At 42.4% G+C, this 19241-nt stretch overlaps 1 protein-coding gene across 1 annotated transcript in view; it reads left to right on the top strand.

Moving 5' to 3' along the window:
- Window positions 1-19241, top strand: part of VWA3B (von Willebrand factor A domain containing 3B) — a 201729-nt gene that overhangs the window by 35689 nt on the left and 146799 nt on the right. Inside the window, 3 exon segments of the mRNA XM_068967369.1 lie at window positions 13924-14049; window positions 17368-17383; window positions 19019-19031. Coding sequence (XP_068823470.1) covers window positions 13924-14049; window positions 17368-17383; window positions 19019-19031 — 155 coding nt within the window.

The raw sequence follows: 19241 nt of genomic DNA, 5'->3' as shown, positions 1-19241 counted from the left end.
GGAGAACAGATGAACATAAAAAATATGATCCAACGATACACATAGAGGAAAACAATAGAATGGGAAAGACTAGAGATCTCTTCAAGAAAATTAGAGATACCAAGGGAACATTTCATGCAAAGATGAGCACAATAAAGGACAGAAACAGTATGGACCTAACAGAAGCAGAAGATATTATAAAGGGGTGGCAGGAATACACAGAAGAACTATACAAAAAAGATCTTCATGACCCAGATAACCACCATGGTGTGATCACTCACCTAGAGCCAGACATCCTGGAATGAGAAGTAAAATGGGCTTTAGAAAGCATCACTATGAACAAAGCTAGTGGAGGTGATAGAATCCCAGTTGAGCTATTTCAAATCCTGAAAGATGATGCTGTGAAAGTGCTGCACTCAATATGCCAGCAAATTTGGAAAACTCAGCAGTGGTCACAGGACTGGAAAAGGTCAGTTTTCATTCCAATCCCAAAGAAAGGTAATGCCAAAGAATGCTCAAACTACCACACAATGACACTCATCTCATATGCTAGCAAAGTAATGCTCAAAATTCTCCAAGCCAGGCTTCAACAGAACATGAACCAAGAACTTCCAGATGTTCAAGTTGGATTTAGAAAAGGCAGAGGAACCAGAGATTAAATTGCCAACATCTGTTAGATCATAGAAAAGGCAAGAGAGTTTCAGAAAAACATCTACTTCTGTTTCATTGACTGCGTGGGTCACAACAAACTGGAAAATTCTTAAAGAGATGGAAATACCAGACCACCTTACCTGCCTCCTGAGAAACCTGTATGCAGGTCAAGAAGCAAAAGTTAGGACTGGACATGGAACGTGGAAAGGAGTATGCCAAGGCTGTGTATTGTCACCTTGCTTATTTAACTTACATGTAGAGTACATTGTATAAGATGCTAGACTGGATGAAGCACAAGCTGGAATCAAGATTGCTGGGAGAAATATCAATAATCTCAGATATGCTGATGACACCACCCTTATGGCAGAAAGCAAAGAGGAACTGAAGAGCCTCTTGGTGAAAGTGAAAGAGGAGAGTGAAAAAGCTGGTTTAAAACTCAACATTCAAAAAACTAAGATCATGGCATCCAGTCCCATCACTTCATGGCAAATAGATGGGGAAACAATGGAAATAGTGACAGACTTTATTTTCTTGGGCTCCAAAATCACTGCAGGTGGTGACTGCAGCTGTGAAATTAAAAGACGCTTGCTTCTTGGAAGAAAAGCTATGACCAACCTAGACAGCATATTAAAAAGTAGAGCCATTACTTCACCAACAAAGGTCTGTCTAGTCAAAGCTATGGTTTTTCCAGTAGTCATGTTTGGATGTGAGAATTGGACCATAAAGGAAGCTGAGTGCCAAAGAACTGATTCTTTTGAACATGTGTTGGAGAAGACTCTTGAGAGTCCCTTGGACTGCAAGGAGATCAAATCAGTCAGTCCTAAAAGAGATGAGTCCTGAATATTCACTGGATGGACTGATGCTGACACTGAAGCTCCAATACTTTGGCTGCCTGATGCTACCTTTGGCTAACTGACTCATTGGAAGAGACTGATGCTGGGAAAGATGAAGGCAGGAGGAGAAGGGGACGACAGAGGATGAGATGGTTGGATGGCATCACTGACACAATGGACATGAGTTTGAGCAAGCTCTGGGAGTTGGTAATGGACAGGGAAGCCTGGCATGCTGCAGTCCTTGGGTAGCAAAGAGTTGGACACAACTGAGTGACTGAATTGAACTGAATGATAAGCATAAATATGACCTTTTATAGAGGTGAAACCTTAACCCCAGGATGGGCTTTCTCTGAAGGAAGATAATATATCCAGTTGCTATTTTTTATTTTATAAAATAACACCTCAGGAATCAGTGTTGGAGAATGGGAAATGGAGAGTTGGGATGCTGTTGGTGATGCATGTAGGTTTGGATCTGCTCTGTATGGGAGCCACTGACCACCTGTGGCTAGTGAGCATTGAAGTGTGAATCCAATTTGAGATGCGTTGTAAGGAATCCCCTAGTGGTCCAGTGATTAGGATTCCGTGCTTTTACTGCTGGGGCCCCAGTTCAATCTCTGCTCCAGGAACTGAAATCCCACAAACTGCACCAAGTGGCAAAAAAAAAAAAGGTGATGCGCTGTAAGTGAAAAATATACCTAGGATCTCAAAGACTGAGTGGGGAAAAATGCAAATTACCACATGAAAAAATGTGAATTATCACAAAATCTACTTAATATAGATTAAATGTCAAACTGATAACATAAAAATATGCATTGCATCAAATAATATATTGATAAAATTACGTTCTTTCTAACTTAATTGTGGCTACTGGAAAATTAGAAATCATATATGTGGTTCACCTATTGAATTAGTATTGGATTGTATTGCTCTAGAGCCACACTAGCTGCATCATCACTTTAGTAGCTGTGTAACTTTGGGAAAGTTATTTAACCTTTCTGCTTCCTTTTCTCATCTATGAAATGGGACTAATAAATTATTATTATATTATACTATATTATATTACTGTTTATGTGCCATGTGCTCAGTTGCTCAGTCATGTCCAACTCTTTATGACCCCATGGACTGTGGCCCACCAGGCTTCTCTATCCATGGGATTCTCCAGGCAAGAATACTGGAGTGGGTTGCCATTTCCTTCTCCAGGGGATCTTCCAGACCCAGGGATCAAACCGCATCTTTTGCATCTCCTGCATTGGCAGGTGGATTCTTTACCCCTGTGCCACCTGGGGAGCGTATTGCTGTATATTATATTATTTGTGTTAAATGATGAGGAGCCGGAGAAAAATAAAGTGTTGTACTATGTTCAGGGAACTCAAATGCAATAAAATTAAAGGCCCAGACTTCGGAGCCAGACCTAAGTTTGGATTTATCGCTTAGCTATGTGATCTTAGTTAAGGTACTTAACTAATCTGATCTTTGGCTTTCTTCTTTATGAATGGAGATGATGATGTTTGGGGCTTTCCACATGGCACTGGTGACAAAGAAGCCACCTGCCATTGCAGGAGGCATAAGAGACTTGGGTTCAATCCCTGGGCCAGGAAGATCCCCTGGAGGAGGGCATGGCAACCCATCCCACTATCCTTGCCTGGAGAATTCCGCGGGCAGAGGAGCCTGATGGGCTACAGTCCATGCGGTTGCAGAGTCAGACATGACTGAAGTGACTGAGCATGCAGCACGCATGATGACGTTCACCTTATGGGTGGTTAGGAATATATTTTTATATATATATATGTATTTGTGTATATATGTGTGTGTGTATACACTGTATAAAACACTGTGTATATATTTATACACGCACACACAGTGTTTTAAGCAGTACCTGGTACATAGTTAACCAGTCAATAATTTATAAGTTGTTATTGTCATAACCATCATCCTGTGGGTTACTCTACTGTTACTACCCCCAGGTAAGCAACTTAAAGACTGAATTTGTTTACCTTTACTTCTATCATTCCAATTCTCATGTTTGTTTTAATTCTTCTATTAAGTACATTTAGTTCTCACTTGCAGTCCATCTGCTTTGGTTTCCCAAGCCATCCCTTGGTTGACTAAAGTTTATCTTCTAATAGTTTCTCCAAGGAAGGAATCAGAGAAAAAACATCGCCAGTGTTTCCAAATGTTCTTTTCTACCTGTCATACTTAAGACACCTTGGCTGGATGGAAAGCTCTGGCTCACATTTTGTTTGCCTTGTGTGTTACGGGTTGTGCTACAGTGTCTTCTCATAGATCATGCTACCGAGAACTCCAAGGCCTGCTTGATTTTTGTTTCTTTCATAAGTGACTTGTCTTTTTGCCTGGTTGCCCAGGAGTTTCTTTTATTCCACCAAGCTTTATTGAGATACAAGTAACATATAGTATTGTGAAAGTTTAAGATATACAGTATGATGGCGTGATACACATATATTGTGAGATGATTATCACAATAAGCTTAGTTAAAGGATCCATCACCTCACACAATTATATTTTTTGTGTTTTGAGAGCATTCAATATCTATTCTCTTAGCAACCTTCAAGTGTGTAATACAGTATTGTTAAATATAGTCACCACACTGTACATTAGATCTCCAGGATTTGTTCATCTAATAACTAGAAATTTGTACCCTTTGACCAATTTCTCTCCATTTCTCTCACTCCAGCCGCTGACAACAACCATTCTACTTCCTCTTTCTACAACTTTGCCTTTTTTTGTTTTCACATATAAGTGAGATCATAATAGCATTTTGTCTTTCTAATTTATTTCACATAGCTGCCCTCAAGGTTCCTTCTATCTCATGACTGATTAATATTGCATAGATAGATATTTAAAATTTTTATGCCCATAAAAAATAAAATATAAAATCACATTTTCTAAATTCATTCATCTGTCAGTGGATAATTCGGTTATTTCCATGTTATGACTGTTGTAAATAATGCTGCTATGAACATGGGAGTACAGATGTCATTTTAAGACAGTAATTTCATTTTGTTTGGTTATATACCCAGAAGTGGGATTGCTGGATCATATGATAGTCCTATTTTCAGTTTCTTGAGGAACCTCCATCCTGTTTTTTGTAGTGGCTTCACAAGTTTACATTTCCCACCAACAGTGCACAAATGTTGCCTTTTCTCTACATTGTCACCAACACTGTTATCTTTTTATAATAGCCATTCTAACAGGTTTGCGGTGATATCTTGTATTGATTTGTTTTTCTCTGATAATTAGTGATGTTGAGCACCTTTTCATGTATCTGTTGACCATTTGTATGTCTTTTCTGGTAAAATATCTATTCAAGTCTTTTGCCCATTTTAATTGGATTGTTTGTGTTTTTGCTATTAAGTTGTTTGAGTTCCTTTACATTTTCTGTGTTAAATCCTCCTAAAATAAAAAGTTGGTAAATATCTATTATACTTCCATTCTGTAGGTTGCCTTTTGTTTTACTGATAGTTTCTTTCTCTGTGCAGACAATTTTAGTTTGATATAGCCCCACTTATTTATTTTTGCTTTTGTTGCTTGTTCTGTTGGTGTCCTACCCCCAAAAATTGTTGCCAAAACCTGTATCAAGGGGCTTTTCCCGTATGTTTTCTTCTAGTAGTTTTACAGTTTCAAAATGTTTAAATTACTTAAGTTTAAGCCTTTAATCCGTTTAGAGTTGATTTGATGAGTGGCATAAGATAGAGGTCCAGTTTCATTCTTCTAGTGTGAATATTCAGTTTCCCCAACACCATTTATCGAAGAGACTATAATTTTTCTATTGAAGATTCTTGTTGACTTTATATGCACAGACCTAGAGACTATCATACTTAGTGAAGTCAGAGAAAGACAAGTGTCATATGATATCACTTATATATGGAATCTAAAAAGAGATACAAATGAACTTGCTTATAAAACAAATAGACTCATAGACATTGAAAACAAATTTGTGATTACCAAGAGGGAGAGGGTGGGGGAGGGATAAATAAGGAGTTTGGGATTAGCAGATACACATGACTATTTTTAAAATAAATAGACAACAAAGACTTACTGTATAGCATAATTATGTCTCAATTTTAAAAATATGGGAAAAAAGGAAATTCCATTGCAATCCAGTGGTTAAGATGCTGAGCTGCCACTGCAGGGGTGTGGGTTCAATCCCTGGTTGTGGAACTAAGATGCTGTATAGTGTGGGGGAAAAAAAAAGATTGGGGGTAAAAAAAAAAAGTAGAAAAGAAGTGAATTCCTTAGAAAAGATGATGATTTTCTGAGAGAGTTTTTGTGTCCAATACGCCTGGCAAAATGTTAGGAAATGTTAGGAAATCTGTTCTGCTCCACGGAATTGTTCTGAAGTCCAAAAATGGTGTGGCTGTAAAAATTTGGCTGATTCTACCTTTGGAAACTAAACTTTTCTGTGTGTTGGTGAAGGGAAAATGCATGAAAGAAACCAGGTATTACAAAACCAAAGTTTACTTATTTTAAGGTATGTTCTGGCTGTCTGGCTTAAGGAGAAAAAGCAACCAAGTTCTTATCCTTGGAAGACATTGTGATCTTGAATTAGATATTTAAAGTTTGTGGGCCCATCACTCAGACTTGGCATCACTTCTTTGTTTCTAAGCTGTAATTTAATTTAGAAGCACCGACTGGTGCCTGTTTATGGTTTACTGAGAGCAGTTCTCTCAGAGGTCTCCTTCCTGCTCCCAAGAACTCAGTTTAATTCAATAGATGGAGCCAGAGCAGCTGCACTTCCAAAACTGTTGCCACATTACAGTTTACGAGGCTGAGACTTTAATTATCTCCAAAGTCCTGCTCCTTCTAATAATTGCTTGCCTTGGATTTCTTATTAATACTGCTCTGAGACAGTCCTCTGGTTAATTAAGCACTTATTAAATGCCTTGTGTGTGCTTTGGAGTCTCAATAGGGGTGAGGAGGAAATTCAAAAGGAATAGAAGACAAAGTTCCTATTCAGGGAACCCCAAACTCTTCAGTTCACGTCAGTTCAGTCGCTCAGTCGTGTCAGACTCTGCAACCCCATGAATCGTAGCACGCCAGGCCTCCATGTCCATCACCAACTCCCGGAGCTCACTCAGACTCACGTCCATCGAGTCAGTGATGCCATCCAGCTATCTCATCCTCTGTCGTCCCCTTCTCCTCCTGCCCCCAATCCCTCCCAGCATCAGAGTCTTTTCCAATGAGTCAACTCTTCACATGAGGTGGCCAAAGTACTGGAGTTTCAGCCTTAGCATCAGTCCTTCCAATGAATATTCAGGACTGATCTCCTTTAGGATTGACTGCTTTGATCTCCTTGCAGTCCAAGGGACTCTCAAGAGTCTTCTCCAACACCTTACTTCAAAAGCATCAGTTATTTGGCACTCAGCTTTCTTTATGGTTCAACTCTCACATCCATACATGACTACTGGAAAAACCATAGCTTTGACTAGATGGACCTTTATTAGTAAAGTAATGTCTCCACTTTTTAATATGCTGTGTAGGTTTGTTATAGCTTTTCTTCCAAGGAGCAAGCGTCTTTTAATTTCATGGCTGCAATCACCATCCACGGTGATCTTGGAGCCCAAGAAAATAAAGTCTGACACTGTTTCCATTGTTTCCCCATCTATTTGCCATGAAGTGATGGGACCAGATGCCATGATCTTCATTTTCTGAATGTTGAGCTTTAAGCCAACTTTTTCACTCTCCTCTTTCACTTTCATCAAGAGACTCTTTAGTTTTTCTTCACTTTCTGCCATAAGGGTGGTGTCATCTGCATACCTGAGGTTATTGATATTTCTCCCGGCAATCTTGATTCCAGCTTGTGCTTCCTCCAGCCCAGCGTTTCAAATGATGTACTCTGCATATATGTTAAATAAGTAGGGTGACAATACACAGCCTTGACGTACTCCTTTTCCTATTTGGAACCAGTCTGTTGTTCCATGTCCAGTTCTAACTGTTGCTTCCTGACCTGCATACAGATTTCTCAAGAGGCAGGTCAGGTGGTCTGGTATTCCCATCTCTTGAAGAATTTTCCACAAGGAACACCTTTATTCCTTGCTTTCTACCATGGGAAGAAGAATGATGATTTATATTCATATTTTCTATGTGACTATTGGACGATTAGACTGCATTCTATTTGCATTTTATAGTGTTCCGCTTAGAAGAAAGAGACCCCAGGAGATGAAACCATAGCCAACTGTTAAGGTTTACCCACACTTGAGATTTGAAATTGCTTTTAAGACATCGTGTTGTTTGTGAAACACATATATTCATTGTCCCATGAAAATGTTAGATGTTTATCAAGGTGGTGAAATGAGTCTATTTGCTTTAAATTAAAATAAAGATCATTCCTGGGTGTTCATTGGAAGGACTGATGTTGAAGCTGAAACTCCAATACTTTCGCCACCTGATGCGAAGAGCTGACTCATTGGAAAAGACCCTGATGCTGGGAAAGATTGAGGGCAGGAGGAGAAGGGGACGACAGGGGATAAGATGGTTGGATGGCATCACCGACTCAATGGACATGGGTTTGGGTGGTCTCTGGGAGGTGGTGATGGACAGGGAGGCCTGGTGTGCTGCAGTTCATGGGGTCTCAAAGAGTTGGACACGACTGAGTGATTGAACTGAACTGAATTGAATTAGTGGTTAATTTCCATAGGGCAAGACTGAGCAAAATATCTTAATATATAATTTAACACAAGGAACTCTGAATTTTTCCATTATAACAAAAACTACCAATTTCACCATTTTCAATCCCTTTATGGATGTAATATGTCCCCTTTTATCAGATCCATATTATAATTTTAGGTCTCTTGGAATTTTAATCACCTCATTGTTTATTATTATTTTAAATGATTCATCACTTTCTGAAAAGAGATGTGCCTTTTTTCCTGAAAGTTCGGCCTTTGCGAGTCGTCTTCAGCTTTTTTATATCCTTAAAACTGAGTAGGCATTTAGGGCTCAGGCAGTCAGCCGAATCTCCACCCGGGGGGGCCAGTTCCTCCCGCAAGAGTCCTGGCCATGGGGAAAGGGCCACAAACTTAACGAGCTCACAGTCCGTTAATCACCTTTCTTCTCCTGCCCCTGGTATTGCTAATATTTCAGGTACTGGAGGGAGAGGTGAACCTTTCCTTGCTGTGGCATGATCTAAATGTAAACAACTTACTACTTTAGGGCCTGTCACTGTCAATATCCAGCACACCTGGGGCATAGCCATATGCCCAAATGATATAAGTCTGTTATATACCATTCAGAAGAGTTTCTTGCATGATTAGGGGCTGTCAGTTATGAGGCAGTGCAATTCCTTGAGGAAAGAACATATTAGGTACTTGGTCATTGTTTCTTCATAAAAAAATCAAAGGAGGAAGGATAGGAATTCTTACTGGAAACTCTGGATCCTGTGCTGAGTGCCTTGGAGGATATAAAGACAGAAGAGACATTGTGCCCTTGCAAACAGAACCCGTAATCCAATTCTGCAGGCTGATACCATAGAAAAGCTGTAGATCACAGCTCTCAGCCCCAGGATGGCCCTGGACACAGTGCTGTGTGGTGAGCTGTGTTGTTAGCAGCTGCTTACTAAAAATAAAGCCTTGTGTTCGTGAAGGATTGACTTAAATTAGCCTGGATTCAAGGTCTGGATACACTAATTCACCATCTCTGCCCGATGCTTCTCTGTGCTCTTTGGAATTGGAGGTTGACATGCCAGGCAGCCAGGAATTGCATATGGCGCCAGCCTGTCTAATGGCATGCAGCCTGAGAGTGGGTCCTGGCAGCAAAAGCACTGAGAGCTGGGTTGTGGCTGGTTCATTTCATGGGAATTAAGAAGGGGCAGAAGGCAGATGGCTCTTTCCTGGAGAGGCTGGGCGAAGCTTGATGATGGAATCAGGCCGGTGCCTTGATTGAAGGGTGGGGTTGGGTAAGTGCAGTGGTGGGCTATGAGCCCCCGACTGGGGGCACAGGGCAGCTGCAGGGGCCCTGGAGGGCTGGGAGGACAGCGCTCTGGCCAGGATCATGGTGGCAAACTATTAGAAGGGATGTACTGGGGGGCCTTGACCCCTGGATTTACATGCCAGCTCAGGGAGTAGGGCCCTGTTCACTTGACATTGTCCACTCATCATGTATACTAAGTGCTCAATGAACAGTTGCCAAATGAATAATGGGGACTTCCTTGGTGTCCAGTAGTTAAGAGTCCACCTGCCAATGCAGGGGACACAGGTTCAATCCCTGGTCCAGGAGGATTCCATATGCCATGGAACAGCTAAGCCCATGTGCCACAGTTACTGAGCCTGTGCTCCGCAACCGGAGAAGCTACTGCAATGAGAAGCCCGCACACTGCAACTAGAGAAAGCCTGCACGCAGCAACGAAGACCTAGCACAGTCAAAAACAATTTATTTAATTAATTAAATTTTAAAAGATTAATGCATTGGACTCTGATAACTGGACTTTATGCTGCAGGTGAGACAAGGAAGTTTAACAGGGAGATGGTGTTTGGTGGCAGGTACTCTGTGGGCTCTTCCCCTGATACGTCAAAACATACCTGACCCAGATCTCATTCATATGTTGAACTAGCCAGTCTGAAAAGTCTGTACCGGGTACAAATGACAAACAGCAGCTTGATGTGACCCCAGCTCCAACTGGTGTCAGCATTCTGGGAGCCTTGAAGTTGTTCCCACAAGGCCTAGGGGGATGTCAGGGGTTGGTGAGGGGGGAGAGTCCTTTGGGTTGGAGGATCTTTTAGGTCACCTTGGTGTCTCTAAGACACAGACCCTGTTGCTGTGCATGGCAGGTCTCTAGATGGCTTATACCTTGATGGTCGGGATCCACTGTGGTTTCATCTCCTCTGGTTTGACCTGGAGAATTTCAAACTCACAGAGCTTTCTGAATACTGAAATTTCTTGTGTCTCATCCCCCACACTCTTCTATTTTCAGTGGGGCTGTCTCCTTGGCTGCAGCTGTTTTGATTTTCCAGCTAAGTTCCTTAGAACTGACCCAGATAAAAATGATAGCCCTTTCTGACTGCCTATAGGATAACTTGAAATAAAAGCTCTACTTTCTGGGGACTTCCCTGGTGGTCCAGCGGGCTAAGACTCTGAGCTCCCAGCGCAGGGGTCCTGGGTTCATTGCTCCCTCATCAGGGAACTGGATCCCACATGCTGCAACTAAGACCCAGCACAGCCAAATAAATAAATATTTTTTTAAAGTCATAAAAAAACCCCCTCTACCTTCTAAGTTAAGCTTTTTATTGCCTGTGTTTTTTTCTTGTCTACCAGCTGGTTTTGTTTCATTCTGTTTGTTTTTAAAGCAAACCTAGTTAAATGGGTGCTGCTGCTGCTAAGTCGCTTCAGTCGTGTCCAACCCTGTGCGACCCTAGAGATGGCAGCTCACCAGGCTCCCCCGTCCCTGGGATTCTCCAGGCAAGAACACTGGAGTGGGTTGCCATTTCCTTCTCCAATGCATGAAAGTGAAAAGTGAAAGTGAAGTCTCTCGGTCGTGTCTGACTCTTAGCGACCCCATGGACTGCAGCCCACCAGTCTGCTCCATCCATGGGACTTTCTAGGCAAGAGTACTGGAGTGGGTTGCCATATAATTCTGTTTGTTTATTTTATTTTTGGCTGCGCTGGGTCTTTGTTACTGCTCTGGCATTTTTCTAGTTGTGGTGAGTGGGGACTACTCTTTAGTTGCAGTGTCAGGCTTCTCATTTCAGTGGCTCATCCTTGTTGCAGAGCACAGGGCTCTAGGGCTCCTGGGCTTCAGTAGTTGTGGCACATGGGCTCAGTGGCTGGGGCTCCCAGACTCTGGAGTACAGAGTAGTTAAGGTGCCCAGGCTTAGTGGCTCCCCAGCATGTGAAATCTTCCTGGATCAAGGATTGAATCGTGTCTTCCTCATTGGTGGGCGGATTCTTTATCACTGAGCCCCCAGGGAGGCCCTAGGTGGGTTGCTTTGAGTTGTTTTGTTTCCGTATCCCCAGTGTTGGAATGTGTAGCTGCCTAATTTTAAACCAGTGGAGTGATAGTTTAGTGACTCCTTGGTCAGGGGAGCACATCCCAGCTCACTGCTGCCCCTTAAACACACTTTCCTGTCCTTGGATCAGTGAGTGGCCACTGTATTTCCTTGGAAGCTTTTCCTTTGATACTGAAGGAGTGGTCCACTTCTTGACATATCATTGACAAGCCTGGGGAAAATGGAAAGCCTTGACTCATTTGAGACTTTTAATGAGAGAAGTCTGCTACTTAACACATCTAGGCTGAAGCAAGCAGCTGGAAGTCAGTTTTGCTGTCACAGGGTCAGAAAGTCCTGTGAGCTCCAGGTTTGCAGTTGGCAGCAGCCTGCGATATTTTTGGAGTTCCCAGCGTGGAGCTGGGCACTCATCACATTTCACTCCTGGGGCTGTTGATGGCTGCAGAGCACTGGTGGCTATCCATCTCTGTCCGGGATTGTCACTTGCTTCTTAATGAATACGGCTATTAATACTGTCTCACTCGCTCAGTCTTTGAGGAGGGCAAAGCTCTGGTGTCCCTCAACTTCACCATGCCCTTCTGGACTACATTTTAAGAGTCAGGAACGTTGACTCTGGTCTGCCCTGGTCTGTCCTGGTGGTTTTAGGTCAGTCCTTTGAGGGTGGATAAATCTCCTGCGTCATCTCCTAGACCTGATGGTGGTCCCTCATTCTCTGTGACTGTGGGATCTCGGGCATCTGTGGACTGTTAAATGGGATGCCATCGGCATCTGCTGGGGGAGGGGCTGCAGGGGCCTCTATAAACCAGTCACCCCTTTTCCAGAACAACCAGTCAGGGTGCTGAGTTGGTACAGTCACACCAACTTGGATTTGATACCCTGCTCTACCACTTTTGACCTTGGTATGAGCTTGGACAACTAGCTCTGCCTCCATTTACACAGCTGAGAAACAGAAACAGGAGTAGAATTTGCCTGCAGAGCTGTGGTGAAGAGAGATGAGAAAATGTTTAGAAAGCCCTAAGCACAAGGCCAGGCACATAGCAGGTACTCTGAAAAGGTATTTATCATTAGAGAATTGGGACGCAGCTTACTTAAGTAAAAGCATCAGTGTTCTCTGAGCCAACTGCATACAGTCTGTGAAATAGATTTGTTGTGTACGTTTTTTTGGGGGGCGGGGGTAAACTTTTTTGAAATGGAATCTTTAAAGCTATAGAATACATCTGCTAAATTCTTACCTACACAACCTTTCAGAAGCACCCCAAAGCAGAGACTCCCCTGTAGCCCCCATGATGCCTTAAGTGGTGCCAGGTGGTGGCTGGGCCCACAGATGCCACTGAAAATGGGTGAGTGACATCTGCTAAGTGTGGTTGCCTGTTGGAGTTGCCACTGACCTCGTATCCACAGCAGACAAGGTGGAGAGAACTGTAGGTAGAGAGAACTATAGCTGTAAGAAAGGCCCACATGCTCTTTTTTAAAAGATTTTTTAAAAAATGTGGACCATTTTTAAAGTTTTTATTGAATTTGTTACAATATTGCCTCTGTTTTACATTTTGGTGTTTTGATTCCAAGGCCTGTGGGATCTTAACTCCCCAAAATTGAACCCACACCCACTGCATTGGAAGGTGAGCTCTAAACCACTGGACCACCGGGCAAGTCCCACCCACCTGCTGTTTGTTGCATCTTGCAAAACTATAGGATGATATCACCACCAGCATATTGATACTGATGCTGTCAATATGCCGCCCCAGGTTCCCTCGTGTTGCACTTTTATAGTCACACCCATCTCCCTCCTGCTCCTACAGCGTCCTTAACCTCTCAAACTACTCACGTGTTAGAGCCAGGATCTTAGTGGAGGCAGACCTTCTATCCCAGCCTTGGACCTCTTACCCATGGGATGAACTTTGATTGACTGAGTGATTGATTGCTACAATGATATAAATATCTATATTTAATTTAGCCATATTATTAAAAAAAAAAAAAAAAGACACACAGCCAGACCAAAACCTTAACTGAGACAGCAGAGTTCCAGAAAATGAGGCCAAAGAATTGTTAGCACATTAGGGAAAAATACCAAGTTGTGAAGGTGGTTTCAGAGGAGCAAAAAGTCAGCTTGGTCAAGAAAGTTGAGGGATATTACTTTCATAGACCGTTGAGTTTCCCTGCCCCACAGTGATAACTCTGGCTTTCATTGGATGCTTTTTGAATATTTTTACTTTTTATTTTATTTGAGTGTTATTAATAAACTAATCTTAAAATATACTGGCTGCTACAAATATTTCCTTTGTGAGGACTTATTGCATCCTAAAGTCTGCATTTATGATTTCTTGAGATGACAGCATTTTCTTAGGGATTTCACTTCTGAATCTCAGAAAGAATTAGTGGGAAAAAATGGAATTTGATGTTCAGAAATATTATAGAAACTTGGCCAGGGTGTGCCAGGCCTGCTCAGACCATCAGAGGTTCTGGAGCCTCCGGCAGTCACTTGCTCACATGTGTTTCCCTTTCAGGAGCAGGGGTCAGAGAAGATGTGTTTCTCATCTGGAGGGAGATGGAGGAAGCTGGCAGCACATTGGCCCAGATGCGGAGGCTGGTGGCCGAGACTCCCAAGACCAGTGTGGCCACAGCAGACCATGGTGGGTGCTGTTGACAGGCACGAGTGTGAACAAGTCAATACTGAGTTGTAACTGCTACTGATCGGGGATTGGGACTGTTCCCATGTTCCTTACAAGGAGAGCTCCTTAGTCCAGCTGGCAGGAGCTCCTGAGGGACTCTCCAGAGCTCTGTTGTGTGTGTGTCTGTGTATGCATGCACATGTGTGTGTCTTTTGGTTGTCAAAGCAAAACCAGAGATGGACAGTCAAATGGTTAAAAAAAACAAGGTTCTATTCAGGGACTATTGCAAGAAGGGAAAAGAGACCTCAGTATGGAAGTGGAATCGGTTATTAATAAACATGAACAAGTGGGGATTTGCACCCAAGGAGCAGGGTGGAGGGCTGCTGGATGGAAAATTACTGAGAAGAAACCTCAGAGATCAAAGGGGGTTTCTGGCTAAACCTATCTGACAGGATTCTTGCTGAAAGTAGGTTGAGGTGATCAGACATCACCCGGGGATAGTTGGGTATGAGGAATCTTTCTCAGATGTGGAGAGTGAGGGATCCTAGATAAACTATCTTAGCAGGATTTTTGCTAAAATTGGGTGATACAAAGACAAACATAGAAGTCCATGGGTCAAGAGCCAGCTGAAAAGAGGATTCAGAGGAGCCTGAGTTTGGAGTGAGAAATATGGTTGTAGATACCAGTTCTATCATTAGATTAACCTGACTGTCTCTTTGAGCCTTTGGTTATTCGTCTGTGAAATAATTATAATACTGGTCTTGAGAGATTCTTGTAAAAATTAAGATAAATAATGCATGCTTTGCACCAAGGAGGTTCTTGGTAACTGTTAGCTCAATCTTTTCTCTTTCACAATTAGGGCAATGAATATACTGATTCTCATTCCTGAGTTCTTGAGTTAGTAAAGGGTTTTCCTCTGTAGTCACTAGTTTCATTTAGGGCACAGCTATTAATGATAGTAGTTAGTACATGCCTTAAATGTTAGGCACTGTTCTGAGTTCTTCATAGGTATTAGCTCATTTCATCGTTGCTACAATCTTATGAGCTAGATGCCACTATTATCTCCATTTAAGGCTAAATAACTTGCCCAAGGCCACGCTAGAACTAACGAAGCCAGGATTCAAAACCGAGTTCCTCATTAAGAATACTGATGTCTGGCTCCAAGCACAGACATTCTGATTTAATCCATAAAGGATGAAGTCTGGACACTGGGAGATTTTTTTTTCTCTCTCAGTCTGGACATTGGGAGTTTTGAGAGCTCCTCAGACAATGATAATGTGCAAAAAATCTGGGAACCTCTGCCATGCTGTATTGCTCCTGGTGCCCTGCCTGTGTTACAGAGGCATCTGTGAGGGAAGAGAGCAAGGAGGCCAGGCTGGCTAGGGGAGAAATGGGAAGAGGACATGAGTTAGAGGGAGGAAGGGGTGAAAGGCAGAAGTGAGCTTGTCCAGAATGACTTGGTAAAATCCTGGCAACACTGACTTTTCCCCATGAGTGGGTGTCCTGACTTGGGTCTGGGGTGGCAGCAGCGGCAGTTGCTTTGCAAGGACCAGCTGTCTGGGCTTTCCAAGAAGGGACCCAATCAGGCTAGTCTGGAGGGACTGCTCACTTGTAGGGACACCTCTCCCTCCCCCAAAGGTTATCTTAGAGTCAAATACTCAGAGAGTCCTCTGGCATCCAGAGAGAAGAATGAAAATGAAGCAGGGCACCTGGGATACTCCAACATCCATGCCAGGCAAAGAGAGTGGTGATCCTGCTACTAAGGTGTTTGTTTTGGGGAGCACGATGGACTGAATTGTGTCTCCCTCAAATTCAGATGTTGAAGCTGTAACCCCAACGTGTCTGTATTTGGAGATAGGGCCTTCAAGGAGGAAATTAAAGGTAAATGAGATCGTAAGGGTGAGGCCCCAATCTAAGAGAACTGGTGTCCTAATAAGAAGAGGAAGAGACACAAGAGACCTCTCTCACTTCACACATCACATAAAGGAAAAGCTACGTGAAGACACAGCCAGAAGATCGCCATCCACAAGCCAGGAAGAGATGCTTCACCAGAAACGAAACCTGTAGGTACCTTGATCTTGGACTTCCAGCCTCCAGAAATGTGAGAAAATAAATTTCTATTTTAGTCACCTAGTCTGAAGCATTTTTTGGCATCTTGAGCAAACTAATACAGGGAATAGTTAAACTTGGGATACTGTTTAGGGTAACAAGGTTTTTAGATATTGTTTCTAAAGGAAACAGAAGGGTTGTTGGCCTCTGTAATTTTTAGAGGGATAGATTGTCATCCCTTTGTTTCAATCTAATACACATGAACACATACCCAGAATTAAAACCAAAATGACTTCAAGCATAAATTTTCAAGATGCTTTTAGTGTCCTATTTCTATTTAAAAAGGAAAATTTGGATACACAAATTTCCACTTTTGGATTCCCATAGAAGCTTTTGTAACCTTGCTTTGGCTTCAGAGACTGGCTGCTCCTGTTGCCATCCACAGCCCAGTGTTATTGAGGCAAATGCTGTGTCAGCCAAGACCTTGTGTCTGCTTTGTGTGAAGGTAGTGGCCTTTCCCATGTTTAGCTGCCAGGGCCTGTGGGTCAGAGGAGATAGGGTAGTCATCTGGAGAGGGGAAGGGTCAGAATGGAGGAGATCAGATGGACTGTCATTACAAGTGGAACCTTCATGTGTATTAAACAAAGTCTCCCTTCCTGAACATGGCAGCCCCTCACCTGCCCCCCCAGGCTAGGTGCACTGGTTCAGGGACCAATTGGCACCTATAATCATAGGATCAGAAGGGCAGTTTCTGGCACGGATGACTCATCAGCCTGATGTCTGGAATGAGAAGATGGTGAGGCCACACACACTCTGGCTGTTGGTAATTTTGACCTCTTTTTAATTACCAAGAGTGGTACATGAGAATTCCCTAAGGGAAACAAAAAACTGACCAAAACACACAAAGCATTGGTTTTTAAAGACACTGGATACTAAGTATCAAAGGCCAGAGATCCCTGAGAGATACAGGAAAATCCAAGGAAAACTCTGATTGTCTCAGCTTAAAGGAGATCCAACCAATCCATTCTGAAGGAGATCAGCTCTGGGATTTCTTTGGAGGGAATGATGCTAAACCTGAAACTCCAGTACTTTGGCCACCTCATGCGAAGAGTTGACTCATTGGAAAAGACTCTGATGCTGGGAAGGATTGGGGGCAGGAGGAGAAGGGGACGACAGAGGATGAGATGGCTGGATGGCATCACTGACTCGATGGACGTGAGTCTGAGTGAACTCCGGGAGTTGGTAATGGACAGGGAGGCCTAGTGTGCTACGATTCATGGGGTCGCAAAGAGTCGGACACGACTGAGCGACTGAACTGAACTGAACTGAATGCTTTGCCATGGTGTAAGAAGAAGGAGCACAGCAAACTTCAGAGTTTGGGAGGTAGAGCTAAGGATCCAGGAGATCAAGATATCTAGATTTCATAAGACAAAGTAATAGAGAGGACTCTCGAAATCTGCCAAGAGTCCCTCTTGTGATTTCTGCTTATCCTAATCATTCTGTGAGGAAATTACCCAAGGCTGGGAAAGAACCACTGGAAAGAATTAGAAAGAAAGGGTTTAGAGCTCATGAAGAGTGAAGAAGAATGCCTGTTTTCACCAGCCCATTTGGGAAAATTTATGTCATAGAGCACTGGGTAGACTGCTTGGGAAGGTCTTACCTCTGTCATGGGGAATGACTAGCCTTAAAGAGCTCTGAGCCCTCCTGAGGAAGCATCAAAGCAAGACATGAAAGGAGAGAATTCTTTATGTGTAACATAACTGCATCTCAGAACAAAGCTCAAGAAGATTTATAAGAATATAAAAGCATCCAGTATCCAACTAGGTAAAACTCACAATGACTGGCATCTGATCAAAGATTACCAGGCGTGAAAAGAAGGCTGTGCCCCTTGCTAATCAATCAACATTGACACAGATGTTAGAATTGACAGAAGAAGACAGTAATTATAATTGTATTCCTATATTCAAAAAGTTAAGTAGAGGCAGGGAAGTGTTTTTTAAAAAAATAAATGCTGAACTTTTACAGATGAAAACTTTTAGGCAAGAAAATATCTTAGGTGAAAACATGCTGAACAAAATCAATGGCAGATTAGACACTGCAGGAAAGAAGATGGGTGATCTTGAAGACATAGCAAGAGAAACTATTCAAAATGAGACACACAGAGAAAACTAATGAGAATAAATAACAAAAACAAAGAACAAACAGAAGAGCATCAGTGAATATAGGTGGAATTCCTGAGGAGAGGGGAGGAGGCAGAACAGAAAAATATTTGGAGAAATAAAGAGTGAAAAATTTCCAAACTTGATGAAAGTTATAACTTAGAGATCCAAGGAATTCGGGGAATGTCAAGTACAAGCAAATGAGGGAAACTGTACCAAAGAACATCACAATCAAATTGCTCAAAACCACTGATAAGGAGAAAATCTTGGGACTTCCCTGGTGGTCCAGTGGTTAAGATTTCATCTCCCAGTGCAGGGAACACAGGTTCCATCCATGGTAAGATCCTACCTACCTCTTGGCCAAAAATCAGAACATAAAACAGAGCATGTATTGCAAAAAAATTCAATAAAGACTTTAAAAATGGTCCACAAAAAACAAAAGAGAAAATTTTAAAAGCAACCAGAGGAAAAAAAGACATTTTCTGTAGAAAGGAACAGAGAGAAGCACAATAGTAGATTTCTCATTGCCAGTGAAAAGACAGTGGAGTAACATCTTATTTTTTTCATTCAATACCCTAAACTGTCAATCTAGAATTCTGTGTTTTGTGAAGATATTTTTTCAAAAACAAAGGCAAAATAGAGGTATTTTTTATCTTTACCTACAGCAGAAAAGAATTATCAGTGCATCTGCACCGTGAGGAAATCCTTCAGGCAGGAGGAGAATGATGCTTTTATGTGGGAAGAAATGAATGGAAATATGGTTCTACCTAAAGGAATAAAAGGCTGGAAATAACTGTAGATAAATACATGATGTTTTGCTATTTAGATATCTTTAGAAAGCAATTTCTGTTTAAGCAAAAGTAGTAATAGTGTGCTGTGAGGTCTGTGTGTGCATGCTGTGTCACTTCAGTCATGTCCAAGTCTACAACCCTATGGACAGTAGCCTGCCAGGCTCCTCTGTCCATGGGATTCTCTGGGCAAGAATGAATACTGGAATGGGTTGCC

The sequence above is a fragment of the Capricornis sumatraensis genome, chromosome 1 (assembly GCF_032405125.1).
Source record: "Capricornis sumatraensis isolate serow.1 chromosome 1, serow.2, whole genome shotgun sequence".
NCBI classification, from domain to species: domain Eukaryota; kingdom Metazoa; phylum Chordata; class Mammalia; order Artiodactyla; family Bovidae; genus Capricornis; species Capricornis sumatraensis.
This window is presented reverse-complemented; position numbering and strand designations above follow the sequence as displayed.